This window comes from Rhineura floridana, chromosome 7 (genome assembly GCF_030035675.1).
Source record: "Rhineura floridana isolate rRhiFlo1 chromosome 7, rRhiFlo1.hap2, whole genome shotgun sequence".
In the NCBI taxonomy this organism is placed as follows: Eukaryota; Metazoa; Chordata; class Lepidosauria; order Squamata; family Rhineuridae; genus Rhineura; species Rhineura floridana.
Window position 1 is genome coordinate 151,622,219 of NC_084486.1, and position 18,626 is coordinate 151,640,844.

Sequence of the window (18,626 nt, forward strand, 5' to 3'; positions counted from 1 at the left end):
AGAGGCAGCTGGACAGCCATCTGTTGGGAATGCTTTGATTTGGACTCCTGCATTGAGCAGGGGGTTGGACTTGATGGCCTTAGAGGCCCCTTCCAACTCTACTATTCTATGGTTCTATGATTCTTCTAATGCCAACCTGGAGCGGTGAGAATTGCAGACAGGAGCCATGGGCTACCCTGCACCAGAGTCCACTTGGCCTTCTTCAAACTGAAGTCAGGAGAGGGGCCTTCCCTCAGAGATGGATGCAGCCTGCCAGGTCTGGAGTCCTTGCCCAGGGCTGCTGCTTTAGGCTTACCCACAACGGTCTTGACAAGGGGCAGGGAAGTGGGCAGGCGGAGAGACCAGGCAATATCAGCGCCTTGCTGTCGCATTGTTTTCCTCTGCAGCTGCCTCCCTCAGAGCGGCTCCCTTGGTTTGTTTTCATTTTTAGCCCGGCGCATTTGATCAAGCCATGGATGACCTGAAGGCCCATGTGATGTCAAATATGGGAGAGACTGCCCACAGCTTCTGGCTTCTGGCTGAGTAAGCCCCTGTGATGACTTTATTATTTAAATTTATATTTATTTATTTATTTATTTGTTTATCTATTTATAATAATAATAATAAAATTTTATTTTTGAGTCGCCTATCTGGCCGAATTAACGGCCACTCTAGGCGACGTACAATAACAGGGTAAAATACAATATAAAACCATAACAACAACATTCAATAATTAAGCTACCCACTCTTACATGTAATCAGCAGCACTAAAAACTAACCCACCCCAGAAACCCCATAGGCCTGCCTGAACAGCCAGGTCTTCAAGGATCGGCGGAAAGCCATCAAGGAGGGGGCATGGCGGAGGTCTAAAGGAAGGGAGTTTCAGAGGGTGGGGGCCACAATAGAAAATGCCCTCTCTCTGGTCCGCACCAGCCTAGCTGTTTTAACTGGTGGGACCGAGAGAAGGTCTTGTGTGGCTGATCTTGTCAGGCGGCATAATTGGTGATGCTGGAGGCACTCCTTCAGATAAACTGGGCCGAAATCGTATAGGGCTTTAAAGGTTAATACCAGCACTTTGAATTGGGCCCAGTAAACAACTGGTAACCAGTGAAGATCTATTAATACTGGAGTGATATGATCACGGCAATGGCTGTTCTTTATCAAACGTGCTGCCGCATTCTGCACCAGCTGTAGTTTCCAGACCGTTTTCAAGGGCAGCCTCACGTAGAGCGCATAACAGTAGTCTAAGCGAGGGGAGACCAGGGCATGTATCACTCGTGGGAGAAGATGGACAGGAAGGTAGGGTTGCAGCCTCCGTATCAGATGGAGTTGATACCAAGCTGCCCGGCTCACTGCTGATAGTTGAGCCTCCATAGACAGCTGTGAGTCAAGAATGACCCCGAGGCTGCGGACCTGGTCCTTCAGGGGCAATCTTACCCCATTAAACACCAGGTTTATATCTCCCAGCCTTCTCTTATGTCCCACGAGTAACACCTCAGTCTTATCAGGGTTCAGCTTCAGCCTATTCCGTCCCATCCATCCACTTACAGCCTCCAGGCACTTGGACACGGTATCCACAGCCAAATCTGGTGAGGACTTGAACGAGAGATAGAGCTGAGTGTCATCCGCATATTGGTGACACTGCAGCCCAAAACTCCTGATGATAGCCCCCAGCGGCTTTACATAGATGTTGAATAGCATGGGGGAGAGGATAGAACCCTGTGGCACTCCACAGTTGAGAGGCCAAGGGTCTGAAACCTCATCCCCCAATGCCACCCGTTGATGCCTGTCTGAAAGATAGGAACGGAGCCACCGTAAAACAGTGCCCCCTATTCCTAATCCCTCCAGGCGATCTAAAAGGATACCGTGGTCAACGGTATCAAAAGCCGCTGAGAGATCCAGGAGGACGAGGAAGGTATATTCTCCTCTATCCAATGCCCTCCTCATATCATCCACCAGGGTGACCAAGGCTGTTTCAGTTCCATGTCCAGTCCTGAAGCCCGATTGGAATGGATCTAAATAATCTGCTTCATCCAAGTGTGTCTGTAACTGTTTGGCCACCACTCGCTCAATCACCTTGCCCAAGAATGGTAAATTGGAGACTGGACGGAAATTATTTAGTTCTTGTGGATCCAAGGAGGGCTTTTTCAGAATAGGCTTTATTACTGCCTCCTTGAGGGCTGATGGCAAAGCACCCTCTTCCAAGGATGCATTTACCACTGCCTTGATCCTTTCGTTCCGTCTCTCTTTACAGCTCATAATGAGCCATGATGGGCAAGGATCCAGTAGACAGGTGGTTGGGTTCACAGAAGAGAGCACCTTGTCCACTTCCTCAGAAGGAAGAGGCTGAAACCGATCCCATTGAACCAGAATATTCAATATTTATTGAATTTACATCCTGACTTTCCTACCAAAAGAGCCCGAGGCAGCAAACACACAAGTGATAAGCCAATAAAAACATCTTTTTAAAAACAAAAACAAAAAAATAGTTCCAACACATATGCAGACTGGGATTAAAGTCTCTACTTAAAAGGCTTGTTGAAACAGGAAGGTCTTCAATAGGTACGGAAAAGATAACAGAGATGTGAATTCCACAGGGTTGGTGCCACAACACTAACACTCTGTTTCCTATGTTGTGCGGAACAGACTTCCTGATAAGATGGCATCTGCAGGAGGCCCTCACCTGCAGAGCGCAGTGATCGACTGGGCGTATAAGGGATAAGATAGTCATTCAGGTATCCTGGTCCCAAGCTGTACAGTAATTTGTACACTAAAACTAGAACCTTGAACTTGGCTTGGTAGCAAATGGGCAGCCATTATTAAACGTTTCCTCTGTAGAGGAACTTGCTCATTTTCATTTCCAGTATCTAGAGTGTTGCTAACCAACCGGGCTATTCCCAGGCTGACCTTCAACAGGTAGGGTGTGTCAGGCAGCCAGGATTTTGGGGAAGGGCTGTAGCTCAGTGGTAGAGGATCTGCTTGCATGTATAAATCCCTAGCCTCTTCCAGGTTGAGCTGATAATGCCCCTTGCCTGAAACCCTTGAAATCCTCTGTCAGTCAGTGTAGCAAGTTAGACGCCATGCTAGGTGGACCAATGATCTGACTCAGGAATGCTTTGTCTCTGACTACATAAGCCCCAGTGCCAGCGCAATGGAGTTCCCCTCTTCTCCCCCCATGCATGTCCTGCACCACCCCCAAATCTGCTCTGAATGGTTGGGGGAAAGCCCAGAACAGACACAGAGGGAGGAGAGGGAAGAAAGTCCCATTGTGCTAGCACGAATCCTTGCGCTAGTGCCATTATTTATTAGGACCACAATATCTGATGGACCACCTCTCCCGACACGAACACACCCGTACATTACGCTCAACATCCAAGGCCCTCCTCCGGGTGCCTACTCCAAGGGAAGCTGGGAGGATGGCAACAAGGTAGAGGGCCTTCTCAGTGGTGGCCCCCAGATTATGGAATGATCTCCCTGACGAGGTGCGCCTGGCACAAACACTGTTATCTTTTCGGTGCCAGGTCAAGACTTTCCTCTTCTCCAAGGCATTTTGGCATGTGTTTTAAATTGCTTTTTAAAAATGTGTTTTTAAATTTGTATATTTGTTTTTAATGTTTTTAATTGTTGTAAACTGCCCAGAGAGCTTTGGCTATGGGGCGGTATACAAATGTAATAAATAAATAAATAAATTATTATTAATTTACCATTCACCTTCTACAATAATCTCAAGGTGATGTACAAAAAAAAAATTAAAACACAAAAGAGAGCAGATATATTTAAAACAAAGCAAAATTGACACCCATGACGGAGATCCATTCACCCAGCTGGGAAAGCCTGTTGCAACAAAGGTGTCTTCAGTTGTTTCCGGAAAGTGCAGATAGTAGGCATCTGTCATGCCTCAAGAGGACTGTTGGTCCATAAAACTGGAGCAGCCACACTGAAAGCCCTGTTCTGAGTGACTGGAGAGTGGGATTCTGATCTGTTTGGAACTTGCAGGAGAGCTGATCAGTCTTGGTGTCATGGTAAAATGAACAATGAATGTATCCTTTCAAAGGAGAGCGGCAGCAAAAATCCCATGCTAGGGATTACTAGGAAAGGGCCTGAAAATAAGAGCCATTATCTCCAAGCCTTTTCACAAATCTGTGTTGTAACTGCATAAAGTTCTGGCCACACAGTATCAAAAAGGATATTGTACAGCTGGAAAAGATATCGAAAAGTGCTGCTAAAATGATCAAAGGATAGGTGAAACTTTCCTTTTAAAAAAAAAACTTAAGAGTTTGGCACCTCTTAAAACAGCAGGGTGGGGATGACCAAAGTTAATAAAAATGATGTATAATGTGGAAACAGTGGATAGAGAAAAGTTTTTAATGCCTCTTTTAGGATACTAGTTCTCAGAGTCATCTGATGAAAGTGATTGCCAGGAGTTCCCAGTACAGGCAGAAGAAAATGCACTGATGGTCACTGGCTTAGATGACTTTAACGGGGGATTAGGCAAAGCGATGGAGGACACACCATCCATGGCTATGAGCCCTAAGAATGAAATGAAACCTCTTTGAATTGTGCCAGTATACCACTGCATACCAACTGCTGGAGAGCAAAGAGACAGGGGAGAGGGTTTGCCTTCATGCTCCCTGCTGCCTTCCAAAAGGCAACTCTCGGCCACCGCTGGGTACAGCATTCTGTCTGACCCAGAAGTGATCCTTTCACGTTCTCATGCACTACCATTTCCATATACCTAAAGAGCCTGACACACGACCTCCCCCAAACCCTGAAAGTTAGATGCCATGCATTCACTCCAGAATCTCTTGCTCTTGCTCCAGCCCCTCTGCACCTGAATCACTCCCATCTGCAGCCCCTGACTTTTGCAAGAACTCAACCGTTATTTCTTGCTTGCTGCTGCACTCAAACCACAGAACCGCCCTAATTCCATGGGGCATCAGCTGTCGGCACCATCCCCTCCCACCAACCGGACAACCCTCTCTTCTACTTGCCATCACCCTCTTTCCCCTTCTTATTGCCACCCCAGACTTGCACCCTACACTACTTTCTCCACATCCACCCATGGCCTGGCTTCTTTACCGTTCTGGCAAAGCCCTACACTGTCTGGGTCTCTGAGACTTGTAGAGCCTGCACTGAGACCTCCTGAGGAGGAGAAAGCAGTGAGGCGAAGGGCAGCAGGGGGCACCCTATGGGGGGCACCACCCTCATGGTGGTATTGGCACTGCTGCTGTTCCTTACGCTTCTTCTTCAGCTACTCATCACCTGAGAAGGCAAGGGGTGAGGAGACAACTGCTGTCAATGGAAACTACTCTGGAAGGAATGTGCCAGGGAGTTGCAATTTCATTCCTTGGAAATCACTGCTGCTGGGTGCACGGTTGGAAGGCCCACTGTCATCTCTGCCTACAGCACCGCACCCAGCACTAAGGGGCACTTCCTGCTCAAGATGCTCCCGGTGCTGCTCAATTCTGCGTCACCCACCAGCCTTGTTCTATAGCCCAGGCAGAGAGAGCGGCTTCCTTTCTGTGTCTACCCTATATGTATTAACAGTACAGTCCTGGGCATGCTTACTGAGTAGTCATAGAATCCTAGAATGGTACAGTTGGAAGGGGTCTACGAGGCCATCGAGTCCAACCCCCTGCTCAATGCAGGAGTCCAAATTAAAGCATGTTCAATTAAAGCATATTAAATCCAAATTCAAGTCCGCCTCTAAGGAGATGGATATGTGACATTGCGCTTAAAAAAAAAAAGTGCCGGAACTCTGTACCGTTGAGTACCCCCAGGGGAAAAAAAAGCTCTGGAAAGAATTATGTATACAGATGGTGCTGTATATAAATAACAAAAAACCCTCCCAACTTTAAAATTTTCTTGAGCTTCCTGCAAAACTCCTCACTGCTGCTGCTGGTGCTGCTGTTTTAATTTAAATTTATCAGTTGCCTTTGTACAGGAAGCAAAATACAACAATGGTGAGAAAGAACACCTTAGCAGATGTGGTTTCTCTGGAGACCATTTAATTATAAACCATGCAAGTCTCAGTCACATCTAATGCGATATGAAAGGTGCTGTAGATAGAATCTATGCCTGGTGAATTATTTGACCAGGATTTATTTTCTGTTTGATGCACTGCCCCCTGGTGGGTGCAAAGTGAATTCTCTCATAGAAGTTGAGATGAGGAGTTTTGCAAATACTTCCCCAACCTGGTCCTCCCACCCCGCTTTGGATAGTCATGCTACTGGGGCTGATGGGAGTTGTAGTCCAAAGAATCTGGAGGGCGAAGCCTGATGTATGTAAAGGATAAGTTATTATGGGAAAGGCAATAAAAGTATTTACAGCCTCTCTCTTACACACAAATATTTTTAAACACTGTTGTTATGTGCCTTCAAGTCAATTACAACTTATGACGACCCTATGAACCACCCTGTTCAGATCTTGTAAGTTCAAGTTTTAAACACTAGCAAAATTGAATAGATGTTGCTGAAAATGCTAATTATGCCAAATGAAGAATCTTTTCAAGTATATCAACTTTAAAAGATTTTGTAGGAAGGGTTGGTTTTCACAAAGCCTCAAAGGCAGCCTTTTCTGAGCTGGCATGGGAAAGAAATTCAGTTTGGTTCACATTTTTATTTGGTCAAACCTAAGTTGCACTTCACAAACCAATACCTGGACCTAAAAGCATTTATCCGTTGAAATTCACGCTTCTCCAAATTTCGCAATGTGGTTCTCCAAACAAAGAATGTGTACAAAAGTGTCTATTAGGGGAAAATATAAATGCATATATTAATGGAAATAACAAAGAAAAATGCATTGTATTTTGTTTGCAAAAATGTGCATATTTCATATGCTTACAAAATGTGTATATTAGGCAAAACTAAAACTAGAGGTGGCACTGCCTTATACTGAATGAGACCATTAGTCCATCTACCTCAGTACAGGCCACTCTGATTTAGTAGCACAGGTGTGGGGAAACCTTTGTGGGGAAACCTTACGAGGAAAGGTTGCAGCATTTGGGGCTTTTTAGTTTAGAGAAAAGGCGGGTCAGAGGAGACATGATAGAAGTGTATAAAATTATGCATGGCCTTGAGAAAGTGGATAGAGAAAAGTTCTTCTCCCTCTCTCATAATACTAGAACTCGTGGACATTCAAAGAAGCTGAATGTTGGAAGATTCAGGACAGACAAAAGGAAGTACTTCTTTACTCAGCGCATAGTTAAACTATGGAATTTGCTCCCACAAGATGCAGTAATGGCCACCAGCTTGGATGGCTTTAAAAGAAGATTAGACAAATTCATGGAGGACAGGGCTATCAATGGCTACTAGCCATGATGGCTGTGCTCTGCCACCCTAGTCAGAGGCAGCATGCTTCTGAAAACCAGTTGCCGGAAGCCTCAGGAGGGGAGAGTGTTCTTGCACTCGGGTCCTGCTTGCGGGCTTCCCCCAGGCACCTGGTTGGCCACTGTGAGAACAGGATGCTGGACTAGATGGGCCACTGGCCTGATCCAGCAGGCTCTTCTTATGTTCTTATGTTCTTATGTTTGTGTTGCTGAACTACAGCTCTCATCATCCCTGGCCATTGGCCATGCTTGCTAGGGCTGATGGGAGTTGTAGTTCAGCAACATCTGGAGGGCCAAAGGTTGCCCACACCTGTAGTAGGGTTGCTTTTTTTCCAGCCTTGCTCCAGAGATCCTTTAGCCAGAGATATCAGGTGTTCAGCACGGGACATTCTGCACATATAGACTGCATTCACACTGTACTTTTATTCCACTATTATTCCACTTTAGACAGTCATGACTTCCCCCAAAGATTTCTAGGAAATGTAGTTTGTGAAGGGTGCTCAGAGTTCTTAGGAGACTCCTAATCCCCTCACAGAGCTACAATTCCCAGAGTCCCTTGGGAAGAGGGACTGATTGTTAAACCACTCAGGGAATTGTAGCTCTCTGAGGAAAACAGGAGTCTCCTAACAACTCTCAGCCCTCTTCACAAACCACACTTCCCAGGATCCTTTGAGGAAGCCATGAATATTTAAAGTGGAATGATAGTGTGGATAGTCTGGTGTGGATGTGGCCTCTAAGTGTGTGTGCTCTTAGATTCCCATGTCAGGAGCCCGTTCCTTTGGTCTGCCAGATGTTAACTGTGCTGTTTGTCCTCTCCCTGCTCTGCTCCAGGGTAGATCACTGGAACAACGAGAAGGAGCGTGTTGCGGTCATCACAGACTCTGCCCTCCTCATCTGCAAATATGACTTCATCATGCTCAAGTGCCTTCAGCTGCAGAGGATTCCCCTGAGTTACATCAATCGCGTCTGCCTGGGTTCTTTCACCTTTCCGGAGAGGTCATTGGACAAGTGAGGCACACATCTGCTGGTAGTCAGCATGTTTCTGGGGATGGATTGTGATGTTTTCAACCTGCTTTTTTAATGCACACTAGCTAAGTGGAACCTCAACCGCACTCTCCCCAGTTGTGATCCTCAGCAACTGGTATTCACTGCCTCCATCAGTGGAGGCAGAAGATAGCCATCGTGGCTAGTAGCCAGGGCTAGCATTACCCTCCATGAATTTGTCTAATCTGCTTGTAAAGCCCTCCAAGTCAGTGGCCATCGCTGCACCTTGTGGGAGCGAATTCAATAGTTTAACTCTGTGCTGTGTGAAGAAGTATTTTCTTTTGTCTGTCCCGAATCTTCCAACATTCAGCTTCACTGGATGGCCTCAGATTTTAGTATTATGGTAGAGAGAAAAACCTCTCCCTTCCCCCTTTCTCTGCACCATGCATGATTTTTTTACATCTTTGTCACCTCTACATGCCCGCTCTTACTTGCCTTTTCCCTCTCACTTGCCCCAAATGCTGCAACCTTTCCTCACAGGGGAGTTTCTCCATTCCCTCTACCATTGTGGTTGCCCTTTTCTGAGCCTTGAGAAGTCTAGGCGACAGGTAAAGGGTGCAATCCTGCTGGCCAAGGGAATACAGGATGTGGCAGATCTCTAGCTGAGCCGGCTGAGTCCAGCTCAGCAGGGCTATGGTGGCATAAATCCCTCATTCTAGCCAAGTCTAGACCAGCATAAATTAAGCTGGCATAAGTAAAAAAAAAAGGGGTGTGATGGGGCAGGGCCAATGGGATGGGGACTTTCACCATATCCTACTTCCATTCCATTCCACTTGGTATGTGACCTGCAGGCCTGGCTTAAGTTAAGACAGGGGAAAGTTCTGCGGGTTCAGCTGGTCTTCCCCCACACACACACACCAAGGGCTCCTGAGCAGAGTTAGAATCTGGCATACTTTCAGCTGGTTTAAGTTAACCTATAGGATTGTGCCGTTATTATGCTGGCTTCCTCAATGTAGGATTGCTCTCAAAGTGAGTGAAGCCAGCAAAGTGTTGTTGTGTAAATTTGTATATTTGTTAAGCAGAGATTGTCAACGGTCTGAGATGCGAATGTGCCAGTGTGTGCGTTTACCTAAGTGGCAGGCTTTTACCCTGCATTGAGATCACTGAGACTTAAGACTTAGTAAAAGAAGAAATGCTATTTTATTTATAGAAATACATAGTAGATAGAAAGGCATACCTGGTTCTAACTAACTAACTAAGTTGGAGGCGCAATGCCCAGGCGTGGGAGTTGCCCCCATGGCTCAGCAGAGAGAGAGCAGAGACAAAGGTGTCTCCTCTCTCTCGGACAGTTGGAGAAGAGAGGAAAGGGCGGAAGGAGGAGGGGCAGATAAGCTCCCTAAGACATATCAGTCTAAGACAGAAGGAAGTCAGTCAGAGCATCACAGGTAAAGGTAGTCAAGCCTATCCATCTGGAGGATCCGAACTGTACCTCCATTCTGGAACACAAACAAAAGAACAAAACAGGAGTTGCTCTTGCCCCACTTCCAACACAAAGAAGGCAACAGCCTTCTTATTCAATGGGGCAAACTCTCTCAGGTTCCACTCCCAATGTTTTCTGGGTTTATCCTCTGCGGTAATTATATGCCATCCAAGGAATCATGAGGTTTGCTTTTAAAATATCTATTAAAAAGATCATCTTCATCATAATACAAGGTCCTTAAGAAAATAATTGCTGAGGTTCTTATGAATGGCTGCATGTGAATTGAGCAGGCAAGTTTGAACACAACTTACATTCCAACTGTGGAAGAGCCTTCCTGATATTTGTTTCCAACATCCAGCTCCTTGTGATTTTTGCATTGCTGCTCTTTTCATCCCCCACACCTTCCTTTTTGCTTTTGTTTTTAAAGGCCAAGCTACATTTCGTTGTAGGCATCTCAGTACAATCCTTTCCAGTGAGAGATGTCCAATTTCAAGGAAGAGTTCTACAGACTGTTAGGTAGAGTCCCCACTTTAGAGAGATAAGATATCTTCCAGTACACATAACGATCAAGCCTTTGCACTTTGCTTTTAATCTTCTGTCTGGACAGTGCTAGTTGGTAACCACTGTGCAAAGCAGTTGTGACTAGAGATGTAAGAAGGCATTGTCTCCTGTTCCATGCAGCAGTGGGCCTCTTGGGAGTTGGTGAAGCAAGCCTTAAAAGGAGGGAGGGGGCTTGGTTTGGCTAGGTGGACACCCTCCCCCCAAGCAAGGCACCCTCCTGAACGGGCTGGTCCTCCTCCTACTCACCCTGCCTCTCTCCAGCCCCATCCTGTTCCTCTTCCTCCAGCGCCAGACCTGGATTTAGCATATTGGTCAAAATGTTTTCTAGTTTAAAGAAGTGGGACTATGAGGGACTGGTGTGGGGCACAATTAGATAAAATCTAAAAGATACAGATCCTAAAACCACAAAACCGTCATGACAGTTGTACCATTAATGGTACAATAGGCAAGCAGAGTATGAGTGTAGACAAACAGACATTCTCACCAGGCAATAGATTCCTCCCACCCCCATAGCAGCTTGCGCTTCTCAGCTCTCTCGGTTCCAGCTAAATCCAGGCAGAACATTTTCATCCCTCTCTCTCCACCATTCATAACAACAATCCTAACCACCATGAGGGAGAGGGCCAAGCTGAGCATCTGGGCAGGGACTTCCAATGCCTTGGGGCCACCATGGAGAAGGCCCTGCTCCTGTATTCCTGCCCATTGTACTTCTGATCTGACGAGGGTGGGACATGAAAGAGATTGGCAGGATCAGGATCATGTATGAGGAGATGGTTCTGGCCTTACTATTCCAGTACCACCAATGGGATTTATTTATTTATTCGTATGCAAAGAAATGTATGCCCCACCTTTCCTCTCCAGAAAGGAATTGCTCAAAACAGCCTACAAAACATGGGGGGAAAGGATGAAAATAACTATCATTAAAACACAATTTAGAGACAATGCACTTCGCAGAATAACATACACTCAAAAGGCTAATCCTTGCCCCAAGGACCTTGCAGTTTAACAGAGGAATGGAGAGTCTGGGGCCTTCTAGATGTTGTTTGTCTCCAACCCCTCTTTCTCCTGGCCAAGGACCCTGCAAAATTGCCCCCATGATGCCAGTCACCACTGGTTTCCTTCTGTTGGTGGAAAGGAAAGGCAGGAGGGTATAAAGACTATTGGCTTGAGGTCACCATTCCCATTCGCAAATTGCTGTGCCCGCCTCATGCCAAAGTCAGACTCCTCGCATTGTCTCTCCTTGGGACATGCCCAAACTTGGTTTCCAAGGAGCGAGGCCACGTTGGTGGGGTTGTTGTGGCTGTGTTGTGCTAAGGTGAGAGGGAAAGAGGGGCATCCTGTCTACATAATGGAAAGGAAACAGCCCGCTTGGCACACCTGCCAAGATCTGAATGCTGCAGAGATTAGCTTATTCAAACACTTTACCTCATCTCAGAGGTGACCTTGGACTGACCTTGTTTTGCCTGGAAATGGGCTCAAAACTGAAAGGTGTTTGCAAATCTTCCCAGCTGGATACCTGGGCAACTGGAGATTTTTAGGGAAGGATGTCTTTGTTGTGGAAGATGTTTGTTTATTTATTTCCTTTATAAACTGCTTCCCATCAAACATCCCAGAATGATTAAACAATTTAAAGAATCAACAATAAAAGCATATATTTAAACAATTTGAAATCTAATACAGTTACAGAGTGGGATAAAAAAATCTCCACTGAGAAGGCTCATCAAAAGGGAAGGTCTTCAACAGGGGTCAAAAAGACAACAGAGGTGGCACATGTAATGGGAGGGAGTTCCAATGCGTAGATGCCACCACACTAAAAGCCTGATTCCTACATCACATGGAAGGGACCTCCTGATGGGGGCTACATCTTTTATCCCCTTCTCATGGTCAGATCACTACCTGGTGAGAGTAGACCTTTCAATGTCACACACCCTCCGTGACAGGCACTCGGTCGAATTCCTGGTGGAGGAGTGGAATGAGGCGATCACTGGGGCATTAGACCGGGTGGCTCAGAAACGCCCTCTCCCCCTGAATAGGACTCAGATGGCACCGTGGTATACTCCATGGTTGCGAACTCTGAGGCGGGAGGTGAGACGGCTAGAACGCCGGTGGCGGAAATCTCACTCTGATGACGATCGGACACGGGTTGGAGCGGCTGCAGCAGCCTACCATGTGGCAATAAGGGCAGCCTCTATTGCGTCTGCAGAGTGCTGTCCCAGGAGGCTGTTCCAAGTGGTCCAAAGCCTGATCGGTCCAGTTGCTTCGGAACCGATGGGAAATTCTAAGACCTCCTGTGATGAGTTTGCAAAGCACTTTGCGGATAAAATCAATCGTCTAAAGAGTTCGATTCCGCACGCCATGGATGCAGTGAGTGAGCCAGAGACGGCCAGTGGTTTTCCAGTGATGTGGGATCGCTTCCAGCTTCTTCCTACTGATGAAGTGTACAAGGTGCTTTCAATGTTTTAATGTATTTGTATGTTTTTATTTTGTACGTCGCCCGGAGTGGCTGGACAGCCAGCCAGATGGGTGACTAATACATTTAATAAATAATAATAACCTTAAGGCCAACCACCTGCTTACTCAATCCCTGCCCGTCGTGGCTCATAATGAGCTGCAAGAACAGACTGGGCGAGGGGATCAAGGCGGTGGAAATGCCTCCTTGGAAGAGGGCGTGATGCCATCAGCTCTCAAGGAGGCAGTAATAAAACCAATTCTAAAGAAGCCCTCCTTGGATCCCCAAGATCTGAACAACTTTCACCATGTCTCAAATCTGCCATTCCTGGGCAAGGCGGTTGAGCGGGTGGTGGCGAAGCAGTTGCAGGTGCATTTGGAGGAAGTGGATTATCTGGATCCATTTCAATCAGGCTTCAGGCCTGGAGATGGGACTGAAACAGCCTTGGTTGCCTTGGTGGATGATATGAGGAGAGTGTTGGATAGGGGTGAGTGCACCTTCCTCGTCCTCCTGGACCTCTCAGCAGCTTTTGATACCGTTGACCACGGTATCCTTCTGGACCGCTTGGAGAGGTTAGGCATAGGGGGCACTGTATTGCAGTGGTTCCGTTCCTTCCTCTCTGTTAGGCACCGAAGAGTGGCATTGGGGGATGAGGTTTCGGATCCTTGGCCTCTCACTTGTGGGGTGCCACAGGGCTCCATCCTCTCTCCGATGCTCTTTAACATCTACATAAAGCCGATGGGGGCTATCATTAGGCGATTTGGGCTGCAGTGTCACCAATATGCGGATGAGACGCAGCTCTATCTCTCATTTAAATCTCCACCGAGGTTGGCTGTAGAAGCCCTATCCAAGTGCCTGGAATCGGTGAGTGGCTGGATGGGAAGGAATAAGCTGAAAATGAACCCTGACAAAACCGAGGTACTGCTTGTGGGAGACAAGGGAAGGTTAGGGGATTTGGACCTGGTGCTCAATGGGGTACAACTGCCCCTGAAAGACCAGGTCCACAGCCTGGGGGTCATTCTTGACTCCCAACTGTCCATGGAAGCTCAGGTTTCGGCTGTGAGCCGGGCAGCGCTGTATCAACTCCATCTGATACGGAGGCTGCGTCCTTACCTTTCCCAATCACCTGCTCCCATCGGTGGTACATGCCCTGGTCTCCTCTCGCTTAGACTACTGTAATGCACTCTACGTGGGGCTAACCTTGAAAATGGTCCGGAAGCTGCAAGTGGTACAGAACGCGGTGGCACACCTGATTAAAGGTAGCCGCTGGCAAGATCACATAGCTCCAGTGCTAAAAGAGTTGCACCGGCTACCAGTTGCTTGCCGGGCCCAATTCAAGGTGTTGGTTTTGACCTTTAAATCCCTATACGGTTTCGGCCCAGTCTATCTGAAGGAGCGACTCCAGCATCATCAGCTATGCCACCCAACAAGATCAGCCTCAAAAGACCTTCTCTCCATCCCATCAGTCAAAACAGCCAGACTGGTGAGGACTAGAGAGAGGGCTTTTTCAATTGTGGCCCCCACCCTGTGGAACTCCCTCCCAAATGGTCTCTACCATGCCCCCTCTATAATGAGTCTCTGCCAGGACGTGAAGACCTGGCTCTTCAGGCAGGCTTTTGGGGTGGGCTAGATTTTATCGTCATTATTTTTAGATTTTTAATGTCTAGGTATTATATGCCTATTTTGTACATCGCCCAGAGTGGCTGGACAGCCAGCCAGATAGGCGACTAAGAAATTCAATTAATAATCATAATAATAATAATTTTAAAAATGGATGGTGGTGGTGAAGAACGGAGCGGAGGGAAAAAGGAGCTGGAGGGCAAGAACATGGATAAAGGAGGAGAAAGAGGTAGCAGCAGAATGGAGATGAAGAACTGTGGAGGTGGAAGATGACAACATGTGTGTGTGTGTGCGCGTGCGCATGTGTGTGTGAATACTGTGTTTGCACTTGGCACACAAAGTGGCCTCCACCACCCACTGTGGCTACTGTGCTGTATGTGCAGTATTTTAATTTGTTTGCATCTCAGGGGAAAATGTTTACTTGGGTGAGTGTCCCTTAGTTGGTGGCAGGGCAGGGTCCGGAAGGTGGTTAAGTGAGAGAGATTATGCTGGCTGGCTGAGTGGGGGGGGTGCACTTGGTTTGACATGCAAAGATCTGAGTAGTGGCCTCTGCCTCCCTCCCCACCTCCCTTCCCAGCAGAGAGACCACCATTGCTATCTTATGAATAAAAACAATTATTCTACTACCTCTGTAAAGGTAAAGGTGTCCCTGCACTTATAGTGCCAGTCGTTTCCGACTCTTAGGGTGACGTCTTGCGACGTTTACTAGGCAGATCGTATATATGGGGTGGGATTGCCAGTTCCATCCCCAGCCTTTCTTTACCGCCCAGCATATGCCGGGTACTCATTTTACCGACCACGACCCCTTTTACCGGAGATTCGACTTCCTCCTTCCATTGGAATCAAACTCCGGCTGTGAGCAGAGCTTCGGATGCGTTACCGCCGCTTACCACTCTGCGCCATGGAGGCTCCTACTACCTCTGTATACGTGTGTTTATTTTTATTTGGGGTGGAGAGATGCAGCGATTCATACCTCCAGCTGCTTGATCTAGAGTGGGTGTTGATGTTCAGACAATTCTGAACCCCTGACTGAGTGAGCATAGCAGGGGATGATTTGGGAGCACTGGAGCTGAAGGGAAAGCACTGAGACTGGTGGATGGTTTTTTTGGTTCTTTTAAGAATGGGGGGAAGGCACCCTATGGAAAGTGGAATAATGGAGACACTAAGCAAACACTGGGAGGGAGGTGTTTGCTTCCCCGAAAATGGTGAGGATGCAGGGAACACAAAACCACACTTAAGCTACAGTCTCAGTCCTATGGGTTATGCCTGGGGTCACCAGTGGGCCCGCCGTTACCTCCAACGGCACCCACAAAAGATCTCAGTGAGTATCCCCTCAAAACTCCTCAAAGCACGAGAGACTCTTTGCTCTTCCTATTTAGTTCCTGCTTGCACTTGTTCAGCCTGTCCTGCTTTAGACAACCCCCCCTTAAACATGCCCACATTTCCTTGGGTGCCAGAATTAGATGCCCCCTGCTCTCTATTCCTTCCCTTTTGCCACACTATGCTAGAGCGGCGAGAAACCAAACTGGACAGGTCCGCCCATCCCTTCTTCCTGGTCAGCCAAGTCCTTCATAGCTAGTTGGAATCATTTTTGAGGCTCTTCCCCCCCCCACTCCGCCCTCGGTCTCCTTCCCAGGCCCTGTGCAAATAGCAATGTTTTGGATGCCCCCATGGCAGAGTATATCTCAGTTGGGGGGGAGGCCCTCTGGACGAAGAGAGGTCTCAACAAAGTATGGGTGCGAAGGACTGGGCTGTTTTCTATGCTGTGGTGGTTGAGAGGAGGTTGCATGCCACACTACCTCCGCAAAGGAGTGTCTGCTGCTGGCAGATGACAGATGGGCTTATGCCAAAGAGAATTGCCTACTTCTTTATATAAGGGAAAAAATGGAGGGTTTCTTACGCCAAAAAGTGCTTGGATCTCTGCACCACCCATGTTATTCCACGGATGAGGCAATGCTATTCCAGGAGACTCCAAACACCCTTGGGCTGTGAGCTTATGTGCTAAGGAAGGTGGATCCTCCTTGCTGATTTCTGGATGGGAGATTTGGCAAGGCAGCTTCACAGGGCTACAGCTGAGCTTCCTGCCGCTCTTCAGCAGGTGGCGATCTTCCCTCCGGATGCAGTTTGGATGGATGTCCCTGAAGGGCGGGGGGCTCCAGGGAGATCAAGTGCGCACTCAAGGGTTATTTCCAGGCAACATGTCAAACCATTTTCTCCTTCGTTTGGCCTTGAGGATTGCACCGCTCCAAATATTCACCCCAGAGAGAGTGCACATCCTAAGACTGGGTAGCATTTGCTGGCTGAGTCCGTTCCACAGGTTGGAAGGGGTGCAGGATTCTTATCCTTACGCCTCCCTAACCCTGTAAGGCTGTCTGATGCCGCTCCCCAAGGGATGGCACGCTTGCAGCCTCAGAGCCCTCTTCCCCTTCTCATTCTTGCAACGACATTGAAAGAGATTTGGCAGAGAAGGGGCGGGCTTTCCGACTGTATAGCTCTTCATACTGAGACTTTAGGTGGCCCCAAGTACCAAGAAGAGGCTGCAGCTCAGTGGTGGAGCACCTGCCTTGCTTGCAGAAGACCATCTCAGTTTAAAATGAGGTGTGTGTGTGTGTGTGGGGGGGAATCTTGCCTGGAACTCAGGAAAGCTGCTGCCAGTCAGTGTAGACAACACTGAGCTAGATGTGCCAAGGGTCTGAGTCTGTGTAAGGCAGATTCCTGTGTTGCTAGGCACTCTCTGGAGGGACCACAGCTTAGTTCTGCGGCAGGTGCTTTGCATGCAGAAGGTCCCAGGTTTGATCCCTGGCTTCTCCAGCTGGGACTGAAAGAGAGCTGCTGCCAGTCAGTGCAGGCAATACTAAGCTAGATATCCCTAGGGTAGAGTATATGCTTTAGGGCTCCAGCTGCAGTCCCAGAATCCCTAGAGAGGAAGGTTGGGGATAGTTCAGAGCTTGGAAAAGTTACTTTTTTGAACTACAATTCCCATCAGCCCAAGCCAGCATGGCCGCTTTGTAGTTCAAAAAAGTAACTTTTCCGAGCTCTGGGATAATGGCACTCTGCCTGAGATGCTGGAGAGCAGCTGCCAATCAGTGTAGGCACTACTAGTCAGGCCAATTATTTATTTATTTATTAGATTTCTACCCCACCCTTTCTCCCAGTAGGAGCCCATAATAATCTGTTTGTCAGATAAGTAACGGGATGCAATGGGAGTTGTTGTTGTTTTTCCCCCATAGCCAAATGCAAATCCTTTTCTTTCTCTCCCGTACTTTGCTTGAGACCATTTTGGCCTTGATTATGGTACAGGGTTGATGCGTATGGAGGAGGGGGCACTGGGAAAGGGACCAGCCTGGGTGACGTTTTGGTTCCTTCCAGCGTGATGATGATGATGACTGAAGGATCTGCTCTGTAGGCCAGGGGAGTGGGGCGGGGCTGTAGTTCCCGACTGATCGTACCGTTTGTAGCATGTTTGGTCTTGCTCGTCAATTCTCCGTGTGGAGGAAAGCGGGCCACTGCCATCACGTTGGAAGAGAAAATGCCTCTGGAAGCCAAATTTGTGGGCTGCTGGTGGTGGAGCTTTTGTTTCTTTCCCTATGCTAAAAATTAAAAAAATAAAATAAAAAGGCCACCCCCCAACCCAGATCTGAGAGGATGATCTAGTTAAATGCCCTCATTGCCTGTTCCAGGCAGCACATGAGTCATGCTGATTAGGGAGGGTGTGCTTTCTGCGCCTTCAGGGGATTGGTGTGTCCCTTCCAGCCCAGCCCAGGCAGATAATGCCAAATCGGGCCCCTGGGGATGTCTGACACCATCTCGCTTTCTTTACACCTCTCTAAAGGCCCATTCCCCTCCCTCAGTGGAGGAGAAGGACTTTTCTCAAGTTCACATCCAGAGCTCTGGCTGGCTCTGCCTGCTAAGAAAAAGCCGCAGTCATTTTTATCAGGTGGGGAGCCTGCAGTTGTCATTCTGTCCCTCTCCTCTCCCTCCATTTGCACAGGGCTTGAGGAAGGAGATCAAGGAGAAGATGACAATGTAACTTTTGAAAAGCAAATTGCCAATGTTTCGAGGAGGCATGATGTAATGGGGGGTTTCAATTATCCTGATCTCTTGGGAGACAAATTCTGCCAAACACGGCCCCTCCAAGAAATTTCTAACTTGTGTTGCAGATAACTTCCTCCTATAGAAAGTGGAGGAAGCAACCAGAGGATCAGCTATCCTGGATTCTAACCAAT

General features: G+C 47.7%; 1 protein-coding gene across 3 annotated transcripts in view; it reads left to right on the forward strand.

The window, feature by feature from the left end:
- Positions 1-18,626, forward strand: part of TPRG1 (tumor protein p63 regulated 1) — a 364,459-nt gene that overhangs the window by 317,335 nt on the left and 28,498 nt on the right. For all 3 annotated transcript variants that reach the window (XM_061637612.1, XM_061637613.1, XM_061637611.1), the window contains exons 3-4: positions 431-522; positions 8,138-8,314. In XM_061637612.1, coding sequence (XP_061493596.1) covers positions 431-522; positions 8,138-8,314 — 269 coding nt within the window. The remainder of the gene's footprint in view (positions 1-430; positions 523-8,137; positions 8,315-18,626) is intronic.